Below are 24,882 nucleotides of genomic sequence, written 5' to 3' on the forward strand. Positions count from 1 at the left end.
TGATGATCTGGGGAAAACGGTGTGCAAAACCAGTTTGGTGTTTTGGCCAAAGACGTCATCCAAAACAGATATTGCTCATGTTTAAAATGTTCAGGTTGTATAAAGAGCTTGAACAGTGGGATTACAAAATAAAAGCACTTGCAAAGCTTCTGATTTTGGCAATTTCCAACTCCTACTGGTCCGTGTGATGTGGCCATGTGAGGATCAGAGCAGGATGGAGACATTGGCTGCTGTGAAACTGCCAGTCACGTTGTAGCTGTGTGCTTCCTGACTGTGGCTGTAGAACGGCAGGTAATGAGCGACGTCTGCCAGGGTCTGCAGGACGTCATAGGTTACTGCAAATAGGAAGTAGCAGGGGAGCAGCCAACTGAGGCTGAACACACAGTCACCTACTGGCAGAGGGACAGCAAGGTGTCTGAAGAGATATAGAGAGAGAGGAAGAGAGAGAAAGAGAGGAGAGAAACATTTCATTCCAAATCTGACTGTCTGAGTTGTGCAGACAAACATTCAAACTCACAGAACGATATTTTCTGGTGAAGATCTCAATGTTTCCAAACATACCAGAGCTCAATTTGGGGACATTTCCGTCAGAAAACTGTACGTTAGGGAGTTAAATCACAGCTTTTAGATAACACTTTTTTTACAGGCTCATCATTTACTAATAAGTTTCCTGAAAAGCATTTTTCTTTCAGTACTGATTACTGGTACTGTAACTATCTTTTGTCAAATTTCAGACTTGCTTTGACTAAAATACTCTACAGGTAACTACAGCAGCACTTTATTGGACTGAATTAATCAGAAGGGACAAATGAACACTGTCTGAAGCCTTATTTGGTGCTAATAACAGGGGGAACAGTGTGTATACACAAATCAATTAGATTTAGAATCAGACGGTAACGTCACGCGTGCACCTATTTTGCGTGCAAATAAGAAATTTTTCTCTGCAAAGGAAATTATTTAGAATTTGTAGACCAGTGAAATGAAATGTTACCCATAGTGAAATGTGAAAATTATTATTATTTTTCTAAAATAATATTTGAAATCACAAGTCGCCATCTTGTCGGACTTTGACTCCGCCTCATTTACCAAAAAACGGCATTGATGCTAGGGGGAGGGAAATACGTCCATCTGGATGATGTTTACTGAATTATCAACATTAGCACCCACGCCCGGGAGCGAGAAACGGGATTACACCGGCTCTGCGAGTCAAGTGCAGGCAGCATTTATGATCTATGATTTAAACTAATATTCAACACCGACCCTAACAGCCCGAATCCTCCCGCTGCTCCAGATTAGCATCTAGTGTATGTGCCATCGATAGTAGGCTTTATTGCAAGTCATTGTGCAATTGCGGCTACTTAATTAGCATAACTGAGCTAACATGTTGTGTTCCTAAACCATCTGTTGGTTCAGTTGATCGAAGAGCAAACCATCTTTTATTGTAACACCACCACACGAAAGACCGCAGTCCAGGTCGAAATAACGGCGTTAGCATGCTAATCCTGACAACTAGCCTCCGAGTTGAAGTGAGGGCCAGGGGCTAGCTGTCACTCAAGAGGCAGCGCCCCTAATTATTTAAAAACTTTAACCTCCAATAGGTTAAAAAAAGCTAGCCTGGTACAACCCCCCCCCCTCCCTCAGTGTTGTCATGGAGATATGACCTAAACATACAGACTAGAATATTTTTTTGTACCAGGCCTTAAATAGGTTTAATTATGCTGTGAAACAGCCTGTTTAACATGGGGGTCAATGAGAAACTGCTCTATGGTGCAAACTGCCCCTAGTGGACACTCGGAGAACTGTAGTTTTGGGCACTTCCTGATTGGATCAACCAGGAAGTTGCTGTGGTGGGGCTTGTTTAGCACCTGTCTCTTTAAGACCCCCTCCTGGAAAAATGTCTAGTATACCCTGATTGGACAGCGTTACTGAGTCTTCTACATCTGCGTTCTTGGTGTTTCTGTACCATCATTGCAGCCGGGGAAGGACTGTAACGTCAGTGTAGCAGCACTTTCTACCTCTATATAGTAGAGCTGTGACATCACAAGTCCTGACGGCTGGTTTAACGACACAGTTTCTGAATACAGGCTGTGTGCATTTCTCTGTGGATTGAGAGTTTTGATACTTTCACAGTATTTATATAGCACCTCCAACTGATTTATAATAAAAAAGGCTTTTGGGACCTTTAAATGCAAACTGCAACTCCTGAGATGAGACAAATGAAGAACAGCACCATAAGAAATGAACACAAGGATTTAAGAGGTGTGCATTACTGGTCAAAGTGAGGTGACTGTAGAAGACATCTGCACTCTGGCAACAATCAGTGCGTGTACATGCAGTTTAAAAACCCGATCATGATCGGGTTAAGGGCATACCCCGGTTACTTAAACATCATGTAAATACCGGGTAAAATCAGAGTTCTCATACCCTGGTTAACAGACCTAGATAACTCCTTCAGTTCCTCGATAATTCATGCATGTAAACAGCGTTCTCGGATTATTATCTGGTATCTCATCCGCACATGATTTGTGGGTTAGAACTCCCCTCTCCCCACTCCACGGCAGTGGTTCTTGACCCGGAAATAGAATAAACAAGGAAGCAAGGGCACTGAAAACAACGTGAAAAAACAACAACAATAATAGAGCGTTACCCTTAAACCAAGGGAGGACTTCACAACGGCAAGTAACATCACTACCAAGAAGACCCGATTCTGTCGTAATTCTGTCCAAAAGTCAGCCGTTTGTGACTTTGACAAAGGTGAACCACAAAAAAGCCGTATTCACTCCAGCTGTATGTTGGCGACCTCCGCTCATGTAAACGAGGGGAACTTCAATAATCTGATCATTCCCTAAAGCAGGGTAAGACCATTTTCGGGTTACTAATATGCATGTAAACGCACTGAGTCATTCAAGGAGATGGAAAGCGCTTGAGTTAGAAGAGGATTTGATGAATGGATTTTTTCCATCTCCCTCCTGGCACATCATGTATGAAATATTAAATGACTAAAACAGAGGTACTCACTGGAATCTGTCTTCTCTGGATTCTCTGAGCATGATGAAGATAAACAGCCCCACTTCAGTGTTGAGAGAGAACGAAACAACTTTGTCCAACATGACAATAAAACCCTGAAGAGAGAAAGAGAACACAGGTGACTGACCTTTATGAAGCACTTAAACTCTGCCAATCTCCATCTTCTTTAGTCATCACCATAAGAGCGTGTGCATGTCTTTGTATCATTTACCCTGGGATCACACAACGACACGATAAAGATGACAAGGAATGCAAGCAGTGACATAAGTCCTTTAGCCATGCTGGAAGAAAGACAGACAGAAGGAGAAGAAGAAGAAACATGGAACTTGATTAGAAAAATCTTTTCAGATGAAGTCACAGAACAAACTCTCCATCTTCATTTATGGGCAGAGACACAGAAAATAGACTTCAGGTGGAAGAATTATCATGTAATAATGTTTTAATAATGAAACCTTATTGATTTCCCATTTTTATTCCTTTAAAGTTACAAACCAGCGATAGATGCCACACTGGCCACCAAGCCCCTAAATTTGGTGGTTAAAAGTACATTTTTGGTGGCCAAAATGTAAATGTATGCAACAACAATACTGTCTCTTCAATTAACACAAAGAAAATATACAAATATTTGTAAATATATGGTACATACATACATATATATTCTCTCATAGTCCTTTCACCTACACCACCCCTGTTGTTGGACTGCAACATTATGATTTTCATGGAAACATGGTAACAACAGCGGCGTTCCGTTTAGAAAAGGGGGGCTAATGTTATTTCCTCCAGTTTCATTCTCAAGAGGGACTCAATAAAGCTTGGTGGCCACAGGGTCACCTTTTGTGGCCCTGGACAATCGTGCCATGCTTAATGTTGAACCTTGCAAACCTTTATGTAACAGGAGTTGATCATGGTGGACCTGACACAGAACTTAAGCCCATGCCATCATTATCAATAACTTTAATTCTTGGAATCAAAAGTTGGATCTGCGCTTCAAATAAATTATTTTAATTTGACCATATGGCCATATTCTTTTTTTTTTTTAAAGTAGATGTAGATGAAGGTTGTCACAACATTAAAGTCGCAGTCTGCAACATTTTTTGATCATATTCACTTAAGCCGAAACTATGCTTCGATAGAACAAAATAAATCATCCGGTTTTAAAAATTGCGCCTCTACGTGCACCTACAGCTTGTTGTATGTTTTGCAAAAATCCACCGTGCCCGTGTTATCCTGTCCCCTCAGAGTTGACTGTCAGGTACAGTTCATGCACACGCCGCAGACCCCCCCCCCCCCTTTGCACATGTTACAATATCACAGGCACACGTCTCAAGGTAGGCATACGCCTAGCTTACCACCATGTAGCATGTACTCCATACCGTTTATTGATGAGAGAAGACACGGGCAAGTTCACAGGAATCTGGTGCACACGCACTGACGAGCACTCAATGGGAGGGAGAGAAGGAGCTCAGTAGAAGCGTGAGAGTTGTAAACATTAAAAATTTGACTGATTCAGCTCGATCTACCAGACTTACTGACTGCAGCTTTAAACCAATGATCTGTTGATCGAAAATCAAGGGCGCGAAAATAGAATTGAATCATGATCTGAAAGTCTATGTCCGATCAAAACGTGAATCTGGAGAATCGTGACACCCCTATTAACCAAACATATCAGGTCACATTCTTTTCTTTGTTGTGGAGGTGAGAGCATACACTGCGACTGTGTAGTGAGCCTCCAAACTCCTCACCTTCTTGCTGAGCAGATGTGTTCTTTGTTTGGCAGGTTCCGCTCCCAGGCTTTAGACAGCCACTCCAGTCTGCTGCTCCACAACGAGCTCACAAGACCATCAACTGAAAGAAGCACAACCAGTCAGTCAATACAAAACACTTTATGCCTAAATGAGTAGTCCAACAATTTGGGGAAATACACTTATTCTCTTGCTGTGAGTTGGATGAGTAAGAAAATTGATACCACTCTAATATCTTTGCAATCAATATGAAGCTACAGCCAAGCTCAGCTTAAAGGGCCCCATGGAGCTCTCTTGTCAACAAATGCACTGTGTGAATCCTTGAGCTTAACAAATGTGTTCAATGCATTTTCTTCCTCATAAAACATTTTTGAAAATTATTTTTTTCAAAACCAATTTTGTGAGGAATCTTAATTAATCCTGTATTGTTTAAAGGTTTGCAGTCTTCCCCTTCCCTATTTTTTCCGCTGCATTGCAGTATGTCTTGGCATTATATGGGCACCATATATGTTACTAGTAATGTCCAAATGAAGCTTCATGAAGCATTTTCTTTGTTGTTTGAGTCCACCAGATGGAATCACCATTCGTTGAGTCTTTTTCTTTAAACCAAGAGCTCCATCTAGTAGGCTCAACTAATGCTTCAAGAAGCTTCATGTGCACATCACTACCTGTGACACCATAGGCAGGAAAGTGTATCACATGCTGGCATACATGAGATAAACAGGTCTAGAACTCCACAGGGAACCCTTAAAAGTCCCATATCATACAAATTTTCAGGTTCATACTTGTATTTTAGGTTTCTATTAGAACATGTTTACATGCTTTAATGTTCAAAAATGACATTATTAGAGTCTTCTGAATATACCTGTATTCGTGCCTGTCTCTTTAAGACCGCCTCCTGAAAAAGCCCAGTCTGCTCTGATTGGTCATTGTTACAAAGTCCTCTGCATCTGTGCTCTGTCACTGCAGCCGGGGAATGACTGTAGCAGCACTTTCTATCTCTATATAGTATAGTTGTTACATCACAACCGTACAGAAGTCCTCACGGCTCGTTTAAAGTCATAGTTTCTGTATACAGACTGTGCATTTCTCTGTAGATTGGGAGGTTTGATACTTCCACAGTATATACAGTATATAGCACCTGGACCTGCTTTATAATCAAAGAAGACATGGAAATCTCACTTTTATGTGGGACCTCAAAGTTACAATAAAGACTGGAAACGAGGAAACAGCTAGCTTGGCTCTGTCCATAGGTATAATAATCTGCCTACAATCAGCTCTAAAGTTCATTGTCCACATCTCATCATATCTTGTTTGTCTAACCTGTTAATTTAACAATGACAAATTATGGTAATGCTAAATGGAATTATATAGCACCTTTCTAATTTTCTGACTACTCAAGGTGCTTTCACAGTACTTGTCACATTCACCCGTTCACACAGACATTCACACTGATGGCAGTGGACATCTACAAACCATCTAATCTAATCATTCACACCACATTTACACACCCATGCGCAGCACAGGGAGCAATTCACGGTTCAGTGTCTTGCCCAAGGACACTTCGACATGCGGACCAGGGGAGCTGGGGATTGAACTGCCGATCTCTCGAATGGAGGACGACCCGCTCTTCCCTGAGCCTGAGTCTGAAGTCCATAGGGCTGCCCCCTGCGTCCAGTCTTTATGCTAAGCTTTTTTGTATAGCACCTTTCAACAACAAGGTAATTCAAAGTGCTTTACATAAAACATTAGAGCACTGGAAAGAAACATATATAAAATTACATTTAGATATAAAATGACGTTCAGATAAAATAATTATAAAAAGTAAAAACTAGCAAAAAAAAAAGAAATAAAATAAAATCCTACAAAGCCTGAGTGTAGTTACTAACAAAAAATTAAGAAATGGCTTTAAAGTTTACTGTCCCAACAAATTAATATTTGGCACATTGATGATGGATTATGGTTAACTAGTTATACATCCATACATCCCTCCATCTTCAACCGCTTGTCCCTATCGGGGTCGCTTCATAGTTATTCTACAGACAGCAGTTGTATCCACACTCGCATTCACACCTATGGGCAATTTAGAGTCATCAATTAACACGTGCATGGATCTTGGGAGGAAGCTGTAGAACCCGGAGAGAACCCACGCAGAGAGAACATGCAAACTCCAACCAGGAACCAGGAACCCTCTTGCTGTGAGGCGAACCTCCATACTTTCAGGCCCTAAATTGTGAAGAAATCATGTTCTAAGTGATTTTGTAGTTACTGCACTTAGGCTCAGTGTAGTAGTGTGTTATTCTACAGACAGCAGTGATATCCACCTCTCATCTAACTCTCTATGAGATAATCAGAAAGCATATTTCTAACAATGTCAAACTATTCTTTTAATTATTATAATTCTATAATTAAGTAATAAATGTAACTTTGAGTTTGGTGCTGTTACTACATATCGATACCATTAGTACTCGTATTACCATTACACCTCTTCTATCTACTACAGTTAAAGTATCATGAGCAGCTCTAACAGTCTCCGTAACAGCCAGAGTATATGAACAGTCACAGAGTCAAACACGAGTAAACTTACTGGTGTGTTTCATGGCTGACCCCATCACCAGGAAGGACACTGTGATGCTGATGGCTATAAACACCTGGATCAGCTCAGCCACCCAGGAGTAGGCCCTGTAGCGTTCATTAATGATCTATATGGGTTATGAGGAGGGTGATGGATGTGGGTGGATGTTGAAAATGAGGACACAAGAAGGAAGAAGGGGGCATGTTTGTATTTTAGAACATCTCCTACATTCAGAAAGGGGTCTTGTTAACCACTACGTACAGTATGTTGCTGCCATGATAATTTAGTATTTTCCAATGCATGTTAAAACACAGATGTGTTAAATGACTCCATACTCTTTATCTGAAGGACCTGCCTCCAGTGGCGGACTCAAACTGTTTGAAGGGCAGGGGCGAAAAAATAAAAACGGGGAATTTTACACAACACGGGGCCCACCAGTGCGCAAAAAGCTATGATGCATCATGTATGATGAAATAGTCCTCATCCTTGATTTAGATTAGTATAGTCTCTAAACTCTATATCACTTTTACACTACGGGTACAGGAATACTCTTAATCCATTGCAGATTTAAGTTGCACTCGATGTAGCTGTTCGTCGTAGTGACGCCACATAAAAGCAGCGCCTCTTTCGCATTCCCATTCGTCGGCTACCAAAGAGAGGAACATCTGCACTTCAATAGCTAACCACAACATGTTTTTTCGGTTTGCCATATTCTTGCTCTAGACTGAGGGCTCATCATTTATTTTATGAAGGGTCACCCTAGAGGGCACTCAATCAATTTTTTCACGTGTAAATGGCAGTCACTAAGGCACTTTCTCTTGTTTTTACCACTCCAACGAGGGCACTTTAGCAACACTTTTTCAACCAACCACCAGACAGGCAGAAGGGCACTCATTAAGACACCTTATCAAATTTTCTTGTTCTAGAGATCACATCGTCATAATATATTGTATGAAGGGGCACCCTACAGGGCACCCAATTATATTCCGCACGTATAAAGGGCAGCCAATAAGGTACTTTCTCTAATTTTTGCCACTATTGAGGGCACTTTAGCTCGCTTTAGCCCCCCCCCCCCCACACACACACACACACACTCTCCGTTCTAGTCCATCCAGTTCCATTATGCAGGTTATTGTTCTGGCTCTGTATTCACAAAACATTCGATCTTCCCACCAACAGGAGTCCTTAACACCCAAAGTTCCTCACTAAGAGTATCCTCTTCAAACCTTTTAACAAAGCTGAAGAGACCAACCTTTACTGAGGAATTTGGAGAAGTGTTAAGAAGGGCGGGGCTGACCGCGTTGCTATGGATGATGTCATGTTTCATCAAACTGTGATTGGCTGTTTTGGGTTTTCTTGATAGAAATACTGTATGAGGTGTGTTGCCATAACCAAATAAAGATTTTCAAATCAATCATGTGAACTATGTGTCACTGGGTTAACATGAAAAAAAAAAGAAGCTTTTTTCACATATGAACCCTGGACAGTGTCAGGAGAATCAGGTCTGGAGGTTTGTTTTGCTCCGCTGTCCGCTGCCACATGATATAAACATAATCGAGACGCACCACTCAACACAATAATTCACACATGGGCTAACTGGGAGACTACCCAGTCTTTGTATCAGAGAGCTGGCAGGGTAAACTGGGTTTGTTGTCCGGTCCAACTGCATCGCCTCGCCAGTTAATGTCAAGATAACTGCGGGTTTGCAATGCAAATGTGAGGGGCTGACGAGTAATAAACACTACTGACTAGTCAGTATATGTGCAGCTAATTGTCAGCCTCTTGCAGGGCTGGCAGCTCGTTAACAACTGAAAAGGTCAAAACCACAGCAACACTTGTAGTATATAGAACAACTTTATTGTTAGACCTTTGTGTTTCGGCTTCTGCCCTTCATCAGGATCATTATAAAACATGTTAAAAACAGTATTTAAATAGAACAGGTATGAAACAGAAAAAAATCAAAGGCATCACAGGAACCTGTGAGTTAAGCTGATATGAATTTCATCAGAATATAACCTGATGCAGCTTTGTTCTATAGAGTTGTATCCCTTTTAAAGAGGTGGAGCCAGGTCAGCTCTATAGTCCCATCTTTGCCTACCAATGAGTTTGGCTCACCCTGCAACAACAGCTAATTCCTGCTTGTTTCCGGTGTTACTGGATCCAAACACAGGCTGACTACATGTTGCTGCTGTTGACCATGCATTATCTAGCCCCGCATGTGGCTTTAAGAGCACTTGTAGGCCCTTAACACACATACAACATATACTGCATTATGTTTTAATTACTGTAAGTACTGGCATTACTTACTACATTTTGTAACAAAGGCCGAGACAATAGAAGAAGAGGTCACCGTTCTATTGATGTATAATGGCCTGATTTTATGATACAGTTAAATGTTTTAAGGTGTTTGAGAAGATGGTGTAATCAAACAACCTGCAAGGATATATTTGAGGACACTATCTGACTTCAGAAATTTCAGTACAACCCTCTCTAAAATGCTTCAGTAGTTTGAAGCAGCACTGTAGCTGATGAACTATGAAACTAACTCAAAGTTTCCATCGGCATGAGACGTCAATCCACCCTGACCTCGTCACAGCGCTACTGCCCTCCAAACCAACTGTCCAAAATTACAACACGGCATTACCCGTATCCGGGATATTTTGGCTTCATTTTTGTACAGTGGGAGTGGAGACGCACCGTCCATCTTTTGATAAAACCAGTAGGTGGCGGCCAAGGCCAGTCCACATTACACAAACACATTCAAAACAAACCCAAATCAAGCATGTTGACTTTGAAAATCTAAGAATATTTCATTTGCATTAATCAATAACTGATTAGAAACAGAATATTTAGTTTTATTTAAGAGAATAAGTGCTTGAAGTTGTGCAACTGCTGTTATACAGAATAATAAAGAACAGCTGTAAATTCTGTGTAAAACATGGTTATAATTCAAAATCAACGTGTAATGATTGCACCCAACAACATACATACCCAGCTGAGCTGTGGACTGTGGACTACATTGATGCATTCAAAAGTGATATATGAGTCTTAATTTAACCCTTCAAGTCTTTAATAACAGAAAAAAAGTGTTGTACCTCATATATAAAACTTCCTTGTCTAATCCCCGATATAAAACACACAAAAAAGAGTGTTGGGTCTTACCTTTGTCAGTGGAATAGTGGCAATCTCTCCTGCCTTCTCAGACCTAAGGGGAAAATCACAGATCCAGGAGATTTGGTAGGCACTTCAAACAGGAATGTAAATAATACACAGAACAAATAATTCATGTTTTTCACCATGTTGTAAATCCATATTGTCTCTGTCATACAACATGGTAAACCTGAAGCATTCTCACTAGTGATGTCCAAATGAAGCTTCATGAAGCATTTTCATAGATGTTTGAGTACACTAGATAGAGCTCTCTGTTCAACAAAGAGTTGAAAACACACTGAATCACCATTCATTGAGCCCTTTTCTTTAAACCAAGAGCTCCATCTAGTGGACTCAACAAATACAACTGATGCTTCATGAAGCTTCATTTGGACATCACTAATTTTCAGGAAACTGAAACTTTCTGAAAATGTCTGTTGTAACACCTCCTTCTTTGTCTGTTCTTGAATGTACTGTAGCGAGCAATGAAGAGAGAACTCTACCCAGCATGCCGTTTGACGGTGTAACAGTCAACAGGGATCCCTTCTCAATACACTACACAGTGTGTACACAATGCACTACTTCTCTCTGATCTCAGGAGCTCACACACGACGCTGCACTTCTGTGGGTCCTCAGTTATTCAGCTGGCAAGTGAAGTCGATCAGAAAAAACAGTGAAAACTGAAAAAACATTTGAGAAAACCAAAGGACAGACAGACAAACTCCTTCCATTTAGTTCGATGGTAATAGAATAGATTTATTACGTTTATTTATATTAGGGACCATTTACAAACATACTGTATGTTAATCCTAAAAAAGAGAAAATATGATTTGTACCAGATTTAGCTACTAGTTAATATCCATCTGTAGTCCCTGGATATAATATAATGTCTTTCGTTTTAAACCAGGACTTTACATTTCAGAGCCATTACTGATCAATTGATTTATTCTTCATGAAGTCACTGACACATCTGGAATCTATTAAAGACCTTTATGAAGCTTTAGAAGATACCAAAGCTAAACAAATAAATGATTACAAATTTTGTTCATGGTGTATATTGATGTAGTTAAAATTCATATCTGGACACAATGTACTTGAAGAGCATGATATTATAACATAATCCAAGTGTAAAGTGTTATTTGTATCAGTCACCTTTTGATGTAAATGTTCATACGGCTATATCAGAATATAGACTATATTTTGGAAACATTATGTACATGTGTGTCTTTAACCAGTGAAGCCACAGAAACAGCACAGAACAAACTTACAAAACTGAATATTACATAAATTTCAATCAATTCTCAGTAGCATCACAAAGCTAAAGTTTGGGTTTATACTATTCTCAGTTTTAGTATTCTTCAGTTTTTTCCTTGACACTTAATATAGTTATTTATAAAGTGCTGCCCTCTACATGAATTCATCTTCATTAAGGGTCATTGGAATAAAGTCTGGCTTCCTGTTCGTCGAGTAGCTGGCCAGCTCCCAGCCCACACAGGGATCTCCTGGGGAGATACAAGAATACTAGGGAGTAGGGAAAATATTGTCCTAAATATTAAATGAAGCACAAATGGTTATAAAACATATGGCAGGTCAGGGCTAAACCTATGAATCAGTGTTTCCATTTTAAACTCTAATTTTCGCTATTTATCTACTGCTGTTGTAAAGTGCTGTAGGTTTAGTTTAGTCTCCTTTGCAGCACAGTTAACAGAACTGACAGCTTCACTCCTAAGGCAGGTGGGAGCAACTGAAAGACACCATACATTCAGAAAACAATAACTAAGGGAGCAAACCGCACAAATAAATATAATAATCATGCTCGACACATGAAGGTCAATTGGTCTTTAAAAAAAGATAATTGTTAACCAACCTCAAAAAGACTGACATAGAATCTGGTATTTAGATAAAGTTTATTGTCATATATATTAAAATGTACAGTTGTATATTCAAATGTATTGAGATAGATCTGCACTGACACAATAGCAGCCCTACAATATTAAATGAATCACTGCAAGTTATTTAAAGTAAGGTTGCCAAATCACATCAGTAAGATGCTCTCTACGGTAGCGTGACAGAAAATGACAAGAGTTTTTGTAGATATTCCATATTTTTTTAAGGCACTGCAGAAACTAAAGTCTCTGATGTGCCTTCTTCATGACACAACTGGAGAGCAATTTTGAAGGCGCTTTCACACATGTAGTGTGTTTGCTTTGTTCAGAGGCTAAAATGATACAATTGTCCCTTGGTTAACAGTGTCGTATCCAGACTTTTTTTTAGCCCAGATGGCCGAGTGGGGCACGGATATGCAGGGGTGGCATGTAGTATGTGTGTGTGCACACACGTCGGAATAACATAACCCTCTTGATGTTCCAACGGGCCACTGGTTGGCCCACCAAGTATTTGTCTTTCAGAGGCTGTAGTGAGCTCAGTTGTAAATCTAGAGTGAAGATGTTCATGGAATGTCCTAGCTCTACAGTTTGTGATAGTTAAGTTAATGAGGCTGTGATTATCCTAGAGGTCACAACAGCTCATTTTAGACAAAATGTCCTCACTACAATTAAATGGCAACTCAGGCAGACCTAATTTATGACATTCATTACTGTTTATGGACCCCTGTATGCAGAAAAATTCAGATACATCATTTTGGAATGGGCTAAGGTGACACATTTGTATTGCATGCACAAAAACTGCATGTTTGTGCACCAAACTGTCTGGATTGTCATAAAGTCTGTAAAGTCTGTGTCTGTAAAAGGCAGACTTGTGGGTACCAGTAGAACCCATTTTTATTCAGATATCCTTAGGTCAGAGGTCAAGGGACCCCTTTCAAAATGGAGATGCCAGTTTTTCCCCTCGTCAAAACTTGGAGCATTAGCTTCCCAACAAGCTACCGTGACATGGTTGGTACCAATGGATTTCGTAGATCATCTAGTTTCTTATGGCATTAATATAGGCACTGTACTTTTAAGCTTTGCACTGCCACAGTGGCCCAGACCACCCCCTTGAAACGCCCCTGTGTTAGTTTGTGCTTACACGGCTGTGAAAGCACGAGCTAACTGTTCTATTACTGGTCAGAAATCTTACTTCAAGAATCCGCCTTAGGACAGGCCTTCTTTTTTAGCCAGAAAAAAACCCAACAAAAAAGGCATTCTATTTCATGGCTGCTCCAGGTCAACCGATGGATCATTTTCATTAGCTTCTTGGTTTTCTAGCCACGTTACGCTTCAGTTAGCTGTTGTCCCCTATAAACATGTGAAAGTGTCCTATAAAGCACAGCATGAATCTTTTTCTGTTTTATGACATGACAGATCACAAACACAAACACAGTTTTGATTGTGGAGTTGATTGAGAACGCAATCGAAAGCTCTCGGCATTGATTAGAAGCTAGCCGAAACAACCTTTTATTGACGATCTTGGCCCACTTTTGTCCCACATCCGAGTGTGATTGCTGTGTTAAAACAAACCGATCTTTGGGCGGAAAACACTCTATTGTATGTATACCTGAGAATCTGATGTTATTCACGTCAACAGGGACGGCGTTGATGTAAACTGGAGGGACAACAGGGAGCCGTTTCCTCAATTCAACAATTATCTTCTTCATGATCCCTAGAGGATGAGTCCTATAGATTGTTGTGACCCTCTGAGCTTTACTAGAGACCTCATTTTAAATCTTCTTCTTTAAGTTTTGAAAGCTAATGTATTTCTATGCAGTTCACTGTGGATTCAGTGTCCCCCTTCCAGGATGAATTGTACTGTTTTGATGGAATATTTCCTCTACTTCCACATTTAAAACCTGGATTAATGTTATATATAATTACAAAGCTTCCATTTCTGAAGCTGCAGCAGTGAGCTGTGGCCTTAAAGTATTAGGTGCCTCAAGGGGCGGTAACCCTCGAACATTGTGGTGGACAACGGTGCTCAGGGAAGCTGTCCAACTGAAGAAGGCTAAGGATAACATATCCCGGAAGACTCCGGAGGCGGTTGCAAGGCACCGACAGGCCTGAAGGGATGCAGCCTTTGCCTTGTCAGAGGCAAAGTAGCAGGTGTGGGATAAGTCATGGACCAAGGTGCTTCTGGAAAACCATTCGGCACCTCAGGAGGGGGAAACGGGGAACCGTTCAAGCTGTTTACAGTAAGGATGGGACACTGGTGACCTTAGCTGTTGAGGTAATCAGGCGAGTTACTCCCTGATTAAGGAGTACTTTGAGGAACTCCTAAATCTGACTAACACGCCCTCTTCTGCAGAGGTAGAGCTGGAGGCTGATGGGGTATCATTGTCAATATCTCTGGCAGAATTCACTGAGGTAGTTTAACAACTGCACAGTGGCAAAGCCCCAGGTATTGATGAGATTCGTCCTGAAATGCTGAAAGCTTTGGGTGGGGAGGTGCTGTCTTGGTTGACACGTCTCTTCAACATTGCGTGGAAGTCTGCGACAGTGCCAAGGGAGACGCAGTGGTCCCCTGTTCAAAAAGGGGGACCAGAGAGTGTGCGCCAATACAGGGGTATCACACTACTCAGCCTCCCGGGTAAAGTCTACTCCAAAGTGCTGGAAAGGAGGGTTCGTCCTATAGTCGAACCTCAGATTGAAGAGGAACAATGCAGATTCCGTCCTGGACATGGAACAACTGACCAGCTCTTCACTCTCACAAGGATCCTGGAGGGGGCCTGGGAGTATGCCCACTTTGAGGGTTGCTGCTGGAGTATGGGGTGAGAGGGTCACTTCTGAGGGCCATCCAATCTCTATACACTGAAAGCGAGAGCTCTGTCCGGATCCTCGGCAGTAAGTCAGATTCGTTCCCGGTGGGGGCTTGTTCACGAGTGAGGGGACGAAGGAGCCTGAGTTTTGCCGGAGAATTGGAGCAGCAGGGGCGGTATTACAGTCACTCTACCGCACCGTTGTGGCGAAAAGAGAGCTGAGCCGGAAGGCAAAGCTCTCGATCTACCAGTCCATCTACGTTCCTACTTTCACCTATGATCATGAAAGCTTGGTCCAACAAGGTCGCAGGTATAAGCTGTCAAAATGGGTTTTCTCAGGAGGGTGGCTGGAGTCTTTGTTAGAGATAGGGTGAGAAGTTCCGCCATCAACTACCTCAACTGGCTCCTTTGTGTTGAAAGGACCCAGTTGAGGTAGTTGTTCATCTGGTAAGGATGCTCCCTGTGCGCATCCCTAGGGCGGTGTTCCTGGCACGTCCAGCCTAGAGGAGGCCTCGGGGAAGACCCAGGACTAGGTGGAGAGATTATATCTCCACACTGGCCTGGGAACACTTCGGGATCCCCCAGTTAGAGCTGGTTAATGTGGCCCGGGAAAGGGAAGTTCGGGGTCCCCTGCTGGAGCTGCTGCCCCCACGACCCGATCCCGGATAAGTGGTTGACGATGAGTGAGTGAGTGACATATATAATAGACATCTGACTTTCCTGTAAGAGAAGTTATCTTGTGTGTCTTCACACACAAGTACAACTTAAATGTTTTCGATGGAGCACAGTTTTATTCATTGACAGTATGAAGTACATTCAGAGGATGGATTCTTTGAGGATGCTAGTTCTGGACCGTTTCACAACATCAGTAGAGCCCACTTTGGCCTGCTCTGAGTAGTGCTCCTGTGCTCTGTGTCTGCAAAGCTCCCTCCACCTCTCTATCTGGTCCTGGTTCTTGTCACATTTCTCCTGTAGCAAAAGCAGAAACGGCTGAGCCGCTGCTGTTTTTAATTAGAAAAACATTTCATTAGTTTTTGTTAAAAAAATGCAGAAGAGTGATGGAATTATAAAATATTCCATAACTCTTCTGTGAATTCTCTCCGTACTCTGCGTCAATTTCGTCCCGATAACTGCACGTATCCTGCTGCAAGCTTGCAGATGCGAACCGCTACAGACAAAATATTGCAGTACCACCAGAAATCGTGGGGGCAGTGTGGGGCACTGTACACAAAAAGGGGCCGTGAATAGCCGGAGCGAGCAAGTCATCGAAAGCCCCAACGGAAATCCTGAAATACTGAAAGTGACGTTCTTTGTCAATTTCTCTCTGTAAAACCAATGTCTGGAATCCTCCGTCCACACTCTGGGATGTATTTAGTGTCTCACAGACCACAGCTGTCTACAACACTGCCTGCCATTTTACCTCCTTCTCAATAGACGCAGAATAGTTATCTCCGCCATCGTCGCCATGTTTGTTGTTGTCAAAAAAAAATATATTTATTAACTTTATTGAAGTAACTTTTGAATCTGAGCGCCTCCTTCTAGAGGATGTTTTGCTCAACTTCCATTCCAACGTAGAGGACGCATGAAAGCATGATGGCAGTGTAGGTGCAATCGGTATTCCACAGATGGAAATCTGGATTAATGTGAACTTTCATGTTTGATTCAGACAAGGCCTCAGCCTGATCAAACAAAGGAAAAGACTAGACCCAAAGCCTGTTTCTGGCCACCTGGTCAGCATCAAAGGGCGCACTCACACTGTCCCTCCATACCGAGCCCCGGGCTTTAGGGTACTTGTCCCCCCCCTCCCTCTCCCCCCGCAGGCCAGGCCCGTTTGTACTCACACTACCTGGGCCTCGGCGAATGCTTCTTGCTGCCTATACGTCTTTTTTTTTTCCCTAGGTCCGAACAGGCGCACATAAAATGACGCTTACAAAAGAAACACACACACACACACGCACACACACGCGCACACGCACACGCACACGCACACGCACACACACACACACACACCTTTTTACTCCCTAATAATGGTTAAACTCCAAAGACACAGTCTTCCACAGTTATAGAAAGCAACAAAATGTTCACAGTTCACATTATTCATTCTGAATGTGTACTGGAGCAACATGTTGATGTCTATTTTAATGGTTATCAAAACTAAAACTCATATTCCCAAAACATCTTAAGGCTAAAAGAAGCTCCTAACTTGCTGACTTGAGTAACTCAACTAACAAAATTTGCGTGACAGTTTCTAATTTCAGGACACCAAATGTATTCTTTAAGAGTATTTCACAAAGTGTTTTGAAGTCAGGCGTCGCACAGAGCAAATCACAAACAATCCTTAAATGGCTGCTGCCGGCAACTGCCTCATCATTGTCTCAATATTTTAGAAACCTTTAATGATAATGGGAAAGCATATATTTGTAGGCATACATTTCCCCATACTTCTTTTTGTCTTAGTTATCTGACTCTGAATTTTCCTTTAACAATGTCCTTCCTTTCATGGACATGTTGGACAAGAAGTAAAAGCTGTTGTTTGCTCCTCTCACTATCGGCTGTCTGTCTGTCAGTCATGTTAGAGGCTGATAATTAGCTGCACAGACTCCTGACTAGTCAGTAGCTTCTATTACTCTCTGTTTCATGCTGAATCATTTGATTTGAAACTCTTTCTTTGGTAACATCCCTCCTACAGTATATCCCAACAGCCCAAGCGACACTCGATGGAAACACCATGAAACACAGCTGACACGTCCACATTAGCTTTATAATAATTGGCAGCAAATGTATTTCCAACTGTATAAAGCCTAGTTGTAGCTGTGGATAGGCTATACTACAGTTTTTTTTTATGCTTTGATGCAGTAGTCGACTCAAAATCCACATTTTCAAAACTGTTAACGCAAAGGCCTAAACAGTGGCACCAATGGTCAAAATGACTAATTTTGCCTGCAAAAGGCTCTAACTCCGCCAAAACATTTAAGATAAGGACCAAAAGCAAATTTTGCCCTCAAACAATACAACTTGCACACAAGTGCATAAGCGCTTCAAATCAGTCATTAGACAAGGGGCATCAAAATACAAAATTCAGCTCTCAATGTGAATCAGTGCCGCATTACTGGTCAGCAGCTTACATATCAGTGCCAATTTGCTTTCTTGCAAAAAATAGATCCAGAATCATATACAATGATTTTTCAAATTTTATTGAATGCAGTATTCATTCTTTTTTTTTTTTTTTTGAGATTGTGGCTAAGAAATGAAATATTCCAACAGAAACCACATATATAGTATAAAAATCCATCACTGCGTAAGACATAAGGAAAATGAAAATTAAAATTCTGTACAATAAAGAAAAAAATCTCTTCTAGTCAATTCTCTCTTGACGAATAGGCCACATTCAACACAGGTGGGAATTTATCTGTATTTATGAAGGAAAGATTACATGCAAATGTGCGGTGCCGTTTTAAAAATATCAAAAATCACCAGATAATGTTAAAGGTTCATACTTGCATTTTGGTTTTCTACTTGGACATTCTCGCGAGATGTTTTGTCCGGGTTAGAGCACTGCTGGCGTCTGGCTTGTTGACTGCCGCTTCTATCCCTGTCTCCGTCCAACGTTTTTCGTGTCTATCTGTCTCTTCTTTCTTTGTTTTATTTTTATCCCCACGTCTCAGTGTCAGTTTAGCTGTCCAACCGCCCGCGTCTCTCACCTCATCTCGCCTCCCCGCAGTTCTGCTTGCTTCCCCCCACTCCCGGACTACCAGCTGTGTTAGCCAGCTAGCTAACTGCCAGCCGGCTAAACATCCTCCACCACTGGACCTATCCGCTTCTCCTCCACTGGATCTCCCCGTGTCTCCGAGTGTGCGGCTCGCTCGCTCACCCTGGACCTGGCTCCGCTCGTTTCCCTCACCCGCTCCTACGCTCCCGGACTATCAGCTGTGCGAGCCGGCTAGCTAGCTCCGCCTCTGGATTTATCTGTGTCGCCTTCACTTCGTCTGCCTGTGTCTCTCTGTCTGTGTGGACCGCCTGCTCTGGACGGGGGTGAGTAAGTCGTGTGCTTGTGGTGGTGAATGTGGCAACCTGTGACCGTCCCGCTACGTCTGCTGCTAATAACATTAGCCACACTCCCTGCCAGTCCGTCCGACGCAGCCTAGCTGAGTGCCCCGCTAAAAACATTAGCTCAGCTGTGTAGCTATCTTGCCGGCGTTCAGGGGGGGAACCCCCACTCCCTTCCTGCTCGTCAGCGGTAGCCTAGCTGTCTGCCTAGCTTTCCACCACCAAGCAGGCGTACCTGGGGGGAATCCCCATTCTCCATCAGCTCGCCTGGCTAACTGCTGACATGGCAATGTGGGCTCTGCCTACCGCCCGGGAACGGTCCGGGCCAACCAACACCACCCATTCCACCGACTTCAACCCCTGGTTCACTGCTGCGCCCACACAACTCACTGCCTACCAGCTTCTAGCTACCCAGATGCTAGCCACTGCCAACATCATACCTCGCCTCCTTTCACCATTACTGACCCATCTACACCCTGGATCTTCACCTCTGCTACTTCACACTCTCTGGACCCTTTCCTCCACTCCACCAACTCCTCCCCCTCTCACCTACACTGCTGCCGATCTCCACCGCCTCAACAACAACCATCGCCTTCCTGCTGCTGCTGCCACCGCAGCCAGCAAAGCTGGGATCCACCGTAATCGCCGCTTCATCCACCGAGGCCCTGGCCCCCCCCGCAACCATCACCTCCCCGCTGGCTCACCTATCCCCTCATTCTGGACTAACTCTCGCCCCCCCCCGCTCCCACTTCCCGAACTGCCAACCTCAACAACCTCCGCTCCCCCCCCCCCCGCTCCTCCATCCATCTCCCTTGCGCTACTGAACTGTCGCTCCCTCTCCAACAAATCACCTGTTATATCTGAACTGTTACTGGACAATAACCTCGATCTACTCCTCCTCTGTGAAACCTGGCAACAGCCGCTGGATTACTACGCTCTCAACCAAGCCACTCCTCCCAACTACAGCTACATCGCCAAACCCTGCCTTTCCGGCAGAGGGGGAGGCGTTGCCGTTCTCCATAAACAATCCCTGACCATCACTGAACTCAATCTCAACCTCCCATCTATCTCATCCTTCGAACACCTTGCCTTCTCCCTTCCCAACTCTATCACTGCTGTTCTAATCTACCGTCCCCCGAAGCCACACCCATCTTTTCTCTCTGATCTGTCCGACCTCCTCACTATTGCGTCCTCCCTCTCTCCCCGCCTCCTACTTACCGGTGACCTGAACATCCACATCGATCAGCCCAACGCCCCACTGACATCTGACTTCCTCTCTCTTCTTGACTGTTTCCACCTAACCCAACATATTGACTTCCCCACCCACACCAAAGGCCACATCCTCGACATCGTCTGCTCTGCCTCCCTCCCCGTCTCTAACCCACATCCCCTCCCCTTTCCCCTCTCTGATCACCTTTGCATCATCTTCTCCGCCCCTCTACCCTCCCCCCACAATCCCAAAAAGCGTGCCATCTCCTACCGTAACATCAAATCAGTCAACCCACTCTCCCTCTCCCAGCTCATATCCTCTGCCTTCCCCCCCGACTCTGCCCCCTCTTCCCCTGATGACTACGCCACCATGCTCAACTCCATCCTTTCTGACTCACTTGACTCCCTTGCCCCCTGGAAAACGTCCTCTGTCTCATTCACCCGCTCTGCCCCCTGGTACACCCCCGAACTCCGCACCATGAAACAGACCGGCCGACAAATCGAACGACTCCTCAAACGAACCCACCTCACCGTTCACGCTGAAGCCTACAAACACCACATCTCCTCCTACCGTGATGCTCTCCACGCTGCCAAATCCGCCCACTTCTCCACCCTCATCAACAGCACCAATAGGAACCCCCGCATCCTGTTCTCCACCGTCAACAAACTGCTCCAACCCCCAGACCACAACCCTCCCTCGTCACCCGACATCTGCAACTCTTTCCTCCTCGCCTTTAACAATAAAATCTCCCAAATCAACAGCTCCCTGACTGCCACTGTTGGCAACTCCTCCACCAACACCATCCCAGTCCCCTCCCCCCTCCCTGACCACCCGCCCCCCCCTTCTCTCACTGCCTTCTCCCCCATCGACCCCTCCTACATCTTGGACATCATCTCTGCGTCCAAAACAACCACCTGCTCCCTCGACCCCCTACCAACAGCTCTAACCAAGGCCTGCCTCCCCGTCCTCATCCCCCACCTCACCACCCTCTTCAACCAGTCTCTGTCCCTTGGTCTCGTTCCCTCCACCTACAAACTTGCCTCCATCACCCCCATCCTTAAAAAGCCCACCCTTGATCCAGCTAACCTCTCCAACTACCGTCCTATCTCCAACCTGCCGTTCTTCTCCAAAACTCTGGAACGCATTGTCGCCGCCCAACTTCACTCCCACCTCCAGTCAAACAACCTCTATGAACCCCTCCAATCCGGTTTCCGCCCACTTCACAGCACCGAAACTGCCCTTGTCAAAGTTGTCAATGACCTCCTCACCTCTGCAGACTCCGGTGCCCTCAACATCCTGCTACTACTCGACCTCAGCGCAGCCTTCGATACTATCAATCATTCCATCCTCCTCGAAAGGCTGCGCCAGCAGGGTGTTGAGGGCACTGCCCTCGACTGGCTCACCTCCTACCTCACCAACAGGCAACAGTTCGTCTCCCTCTCCGGCCACACATCCACCCTCTCTCCTGTTTCGCAGGGGGTCCCTCAAGGCTCAGTCCTTGGCCCCCTTCTCTTCATCTGCTACCTATTCCCCCTTGGTCACCTCATCCGCTCACTCAACCTCGATTTCCACTGCTACGCTGACGACACCCAGATCTACATCCGCACCGAACCCACCCAAAATCTTCCACTCAACCACATTGAAACCTGCATTTCTGCAATAAAAACATGGCTGTCCCAGAACTTCCTCAAACTCAACAGTGACAAAACAGAACTCCTCCTCATTGGCACCAAATCCACTTTAAACAAAACCGGACCCATCTCACTTACCATTGACAGCTCAATCATTTCTCCCTCCCCCCTTGCACGCAACCTTGGTGTTATCCTGGACCCCACGCTCTCCTTTGACCACCACGTCCGCTCCATCGTCAAGACCTCCTACTTCCACCTCCGCCGCATCGCCAAAATCAGACACTGCCTCTCCCCCCCTGCCGCTGAATCCCTCATCCACGCCTTCATCTACTCACGTCTCGACTACTGCAATTCCCTCCTCACTGGCATCACCTCCCATTCCCTCCATAGACTCCAAATGGTCCAGAACTCTGCTGCTCGCCTCCTCACTCACACCCGCTCCCGTGAACACATCACCCCCATTCTCTACACCCTCCACTGGCTCCCGATCAAACAACGCATCGACTTCAAAATACTCCTCCTCACCTTCAAAGCTCTCCACCATCTGGCACCACCCTACCTCTCTGACCTCCTTACCCCCCACTGCCCCTCCCGAGCCCTCCGATCCTCCTCCTCCCTAACTCTGACCATGCCACCTTCCAAACTCAAAACCTTCGGACACAGAGCTTTCTCTCGAACTGCACCCCGACTCTGGAACTCTCTCCCCCAGCCCATCCGCGACTCTCCTTCACTCACAACATTTAAATCCCGTCTAAAAACCTTCCTTTTCTCACAAGCCTACAACCTCCCCTACCCATAACTACATTCACTCCTGGCCTCTCCCCCCGACCCCCCCCTCCTTCCGCTCTCCTCACCCATTCAGCCCCTCCCCCTGACCCCCCCCCCCACTCCTCTTCAATCCATCCCCCCACCTCTATTGTTGTACCTGTTTCTGGCTATTTGTCTGTATCACCATTACCCCATGCCCCCTTCGCCTTGTTTCCCTGTCATCCTTGTCATCCTTGTCTCCTGTTGTTTATCGTCTGTATATTTCCTGTCCTACTCTGTAATCGACTTTGGGTCTCTGAAAAGCGCTACATAAAATAAATGAATTATTAATTAATTATTATTAAGGTGACCTCATACTCATATTTGTGTTTCTACTAGAACATGTTAAGACACCCCCCCCCCCCACACACACACACACACACATTTTCTTTTCCCATGACTGCTGCACCTGTATTCAGGCCTGCAAACTCACAAGAGGTAAAAAAGATGCCATGTTTCCAAATTAAATTCCTGTAGGATTCTGGGAGTCTGGGGGCAAGGGTCAGGCTCCTTTTTCATCATCATAAAAGTTTGTTAAGGCTGACATCCATCAACTGACAAATACAAGAGGACATGGAACATTAATCAGAACAGTTACAGCAAACAACTGAATAAAAAAGATGCACCTGTTAAAAGTATCAGACCATTGGAATGGCAGCAATGATAAATTGCTTCTGAGCAGTGCAGTCAAGGTTCAGTGCACATTAAGCACTTTTCGAAAATTAAAACCTATTGCTTTGTAGCCTGGGAGACCCGTTTCTGCGCCAAGAATGGAGAAGAACTAATTCCTCCAAAAGTGGGTGGTCAGAGCTGGTTAAGATCCACATGTTGTCCGCAAAACTTGTCTGTTATAGGCTCCTACCAACTGTTTCTAAAAAAATGTTTTTAATGTTTCAAGTGACAGGAGTAGATGGACAGGAAAGGGGAGAGAGAGAGGGGAGGACCTGCAGCAAAGGGCCAAGGGTTGGAATCGACTCAACCCTTCAATATATGGGGCTACCCTGCACCGTGGAATATTAAACATTAAACAGAGGTAGAGAAGTATGTAGGGAGGGGGCACCTGCCACCCCTGTAATTTGACTGGCCACTCCATGTGCGCTCCCAATGGTCATTGACATGGGGTTATGTGAATCATTGCGATAAAGCTCTTTACCGACGCTGCATGTTTAAACGGAAGCAAAGCTGAGATCTTGGGTGTCTAGACTGTGTTAAGAACTCAAGAAGGCTTTAATTTTGGAAAAAACATAAAGGAAGTGGCCCCCGTGGCTGCACTAATGACAGTATATGGCTGGAAAACAATTAGCTAGTTCTGTGCACATGATATTGTTTAAACATTTCTACAGCAAAGACCCAGACTTGAGGCCCATCTATCAGCGGCTTTGCAGTCTCTCTCCCTCGCAGACTTGACATTATGACAGTGAACACGTCACAGTCTGTGAGGGCTCAGTCCGAAAGTCCAGGCGGTGGACATTTGGATTCAGCCATAGAAAAACCTTTATTTTGCTGGGTACTTTTCTTTTGCACTGTAAGGTTCCCATGCCATGATATAAAAAAAAAAGAAGTTTAAGCAGCAGTTGGCAAGTCTTGCAGATCGAGTTGACTCGATTTCGAATGTTTACTCTCACGCCCCTCCCCCTCTACCATCGAGCTCCTCCGCTCTCTCCCATCAAGTGCTCGTCAGTGCGTGTGCACTAGATCCTGTCTTCTCTCATCAATATGGCATGGAGTACATGCTACATGGAGGTAGGCTGGCTAACTTATAGATAGCAACTGCTTACTTAATTTAACATATGCCTAGCTTGAGGCGTGTGCCTGTGATATTGTAACATGCGCGAGCAGGGAGGGGGGATCTGTGGCGTGTGCACAAACTGTGCCTGAGAGCCAGCTCTGCACTGAGTGGACAGAATGATACAGGGGGTGTGGATTTTTGCAAAACAAACAGGCTCTAGGTTTTTTCTAAAACCAGATGATTTATGTTGTTCTATTGGAGCGTAGTGTCGGTT

General features: G+C 44.2%; 1 protein-coding gene across 1 annotated transcript in view; it reads right to left on the reverse strand.

Moving 5' to 3' along the window:
- Nucleotides 1-204: 204 nt before the first annotated feature.
- LOC310945404 (uncharacterized protein) overlaps nucleotides 205-24,882 on the reverse strand; it is a gene marked incomplete at both ends in the record, with an annotated part of 50,515 nt that continues 25,837 nt past the window's right edge. Inside the window, 6 exons of the mRNA XM_083911484.1 lie at nucleotides 205-415; nucleotides 3,019-3,122; nucleotides 3,239-3,308; nucleotides 4,770-4,872; nucleotides 7,357-7,471; nucleotides 10,507-10,549. Of these exons, the coding sequence (XP_083767610.1) occupies nucleotides 205-415; nucleotides 3,019-3,122; nucleotides 3,239-3,308; nucleotides 4,770-4,872; nucleotides 7,357-7,471; nucleotides 10,507-10,549 (646 nt within the window). The remainder of the gene's footprint in view (nucleotides 416-3,018; nucleotides 3,123-3,238; nucleotides 3,309-4,769; nucleotides 4,873-7,356; nucleotides 7,472-10,506; nucleotides 10,550-24,882) is intronic.

Source organism: Echiichthys vipera (assembly GCF_963691815.1).
Source record: "Echiichthys vipera genome assembly, chromosome: 3".
Classification (NCBI taxonomy): Eukaryota; Metazoa; Chordata; class Actinopteri; order Perciformes; family Trachinidae; genus Echiichthys; species Echiichthys vipera.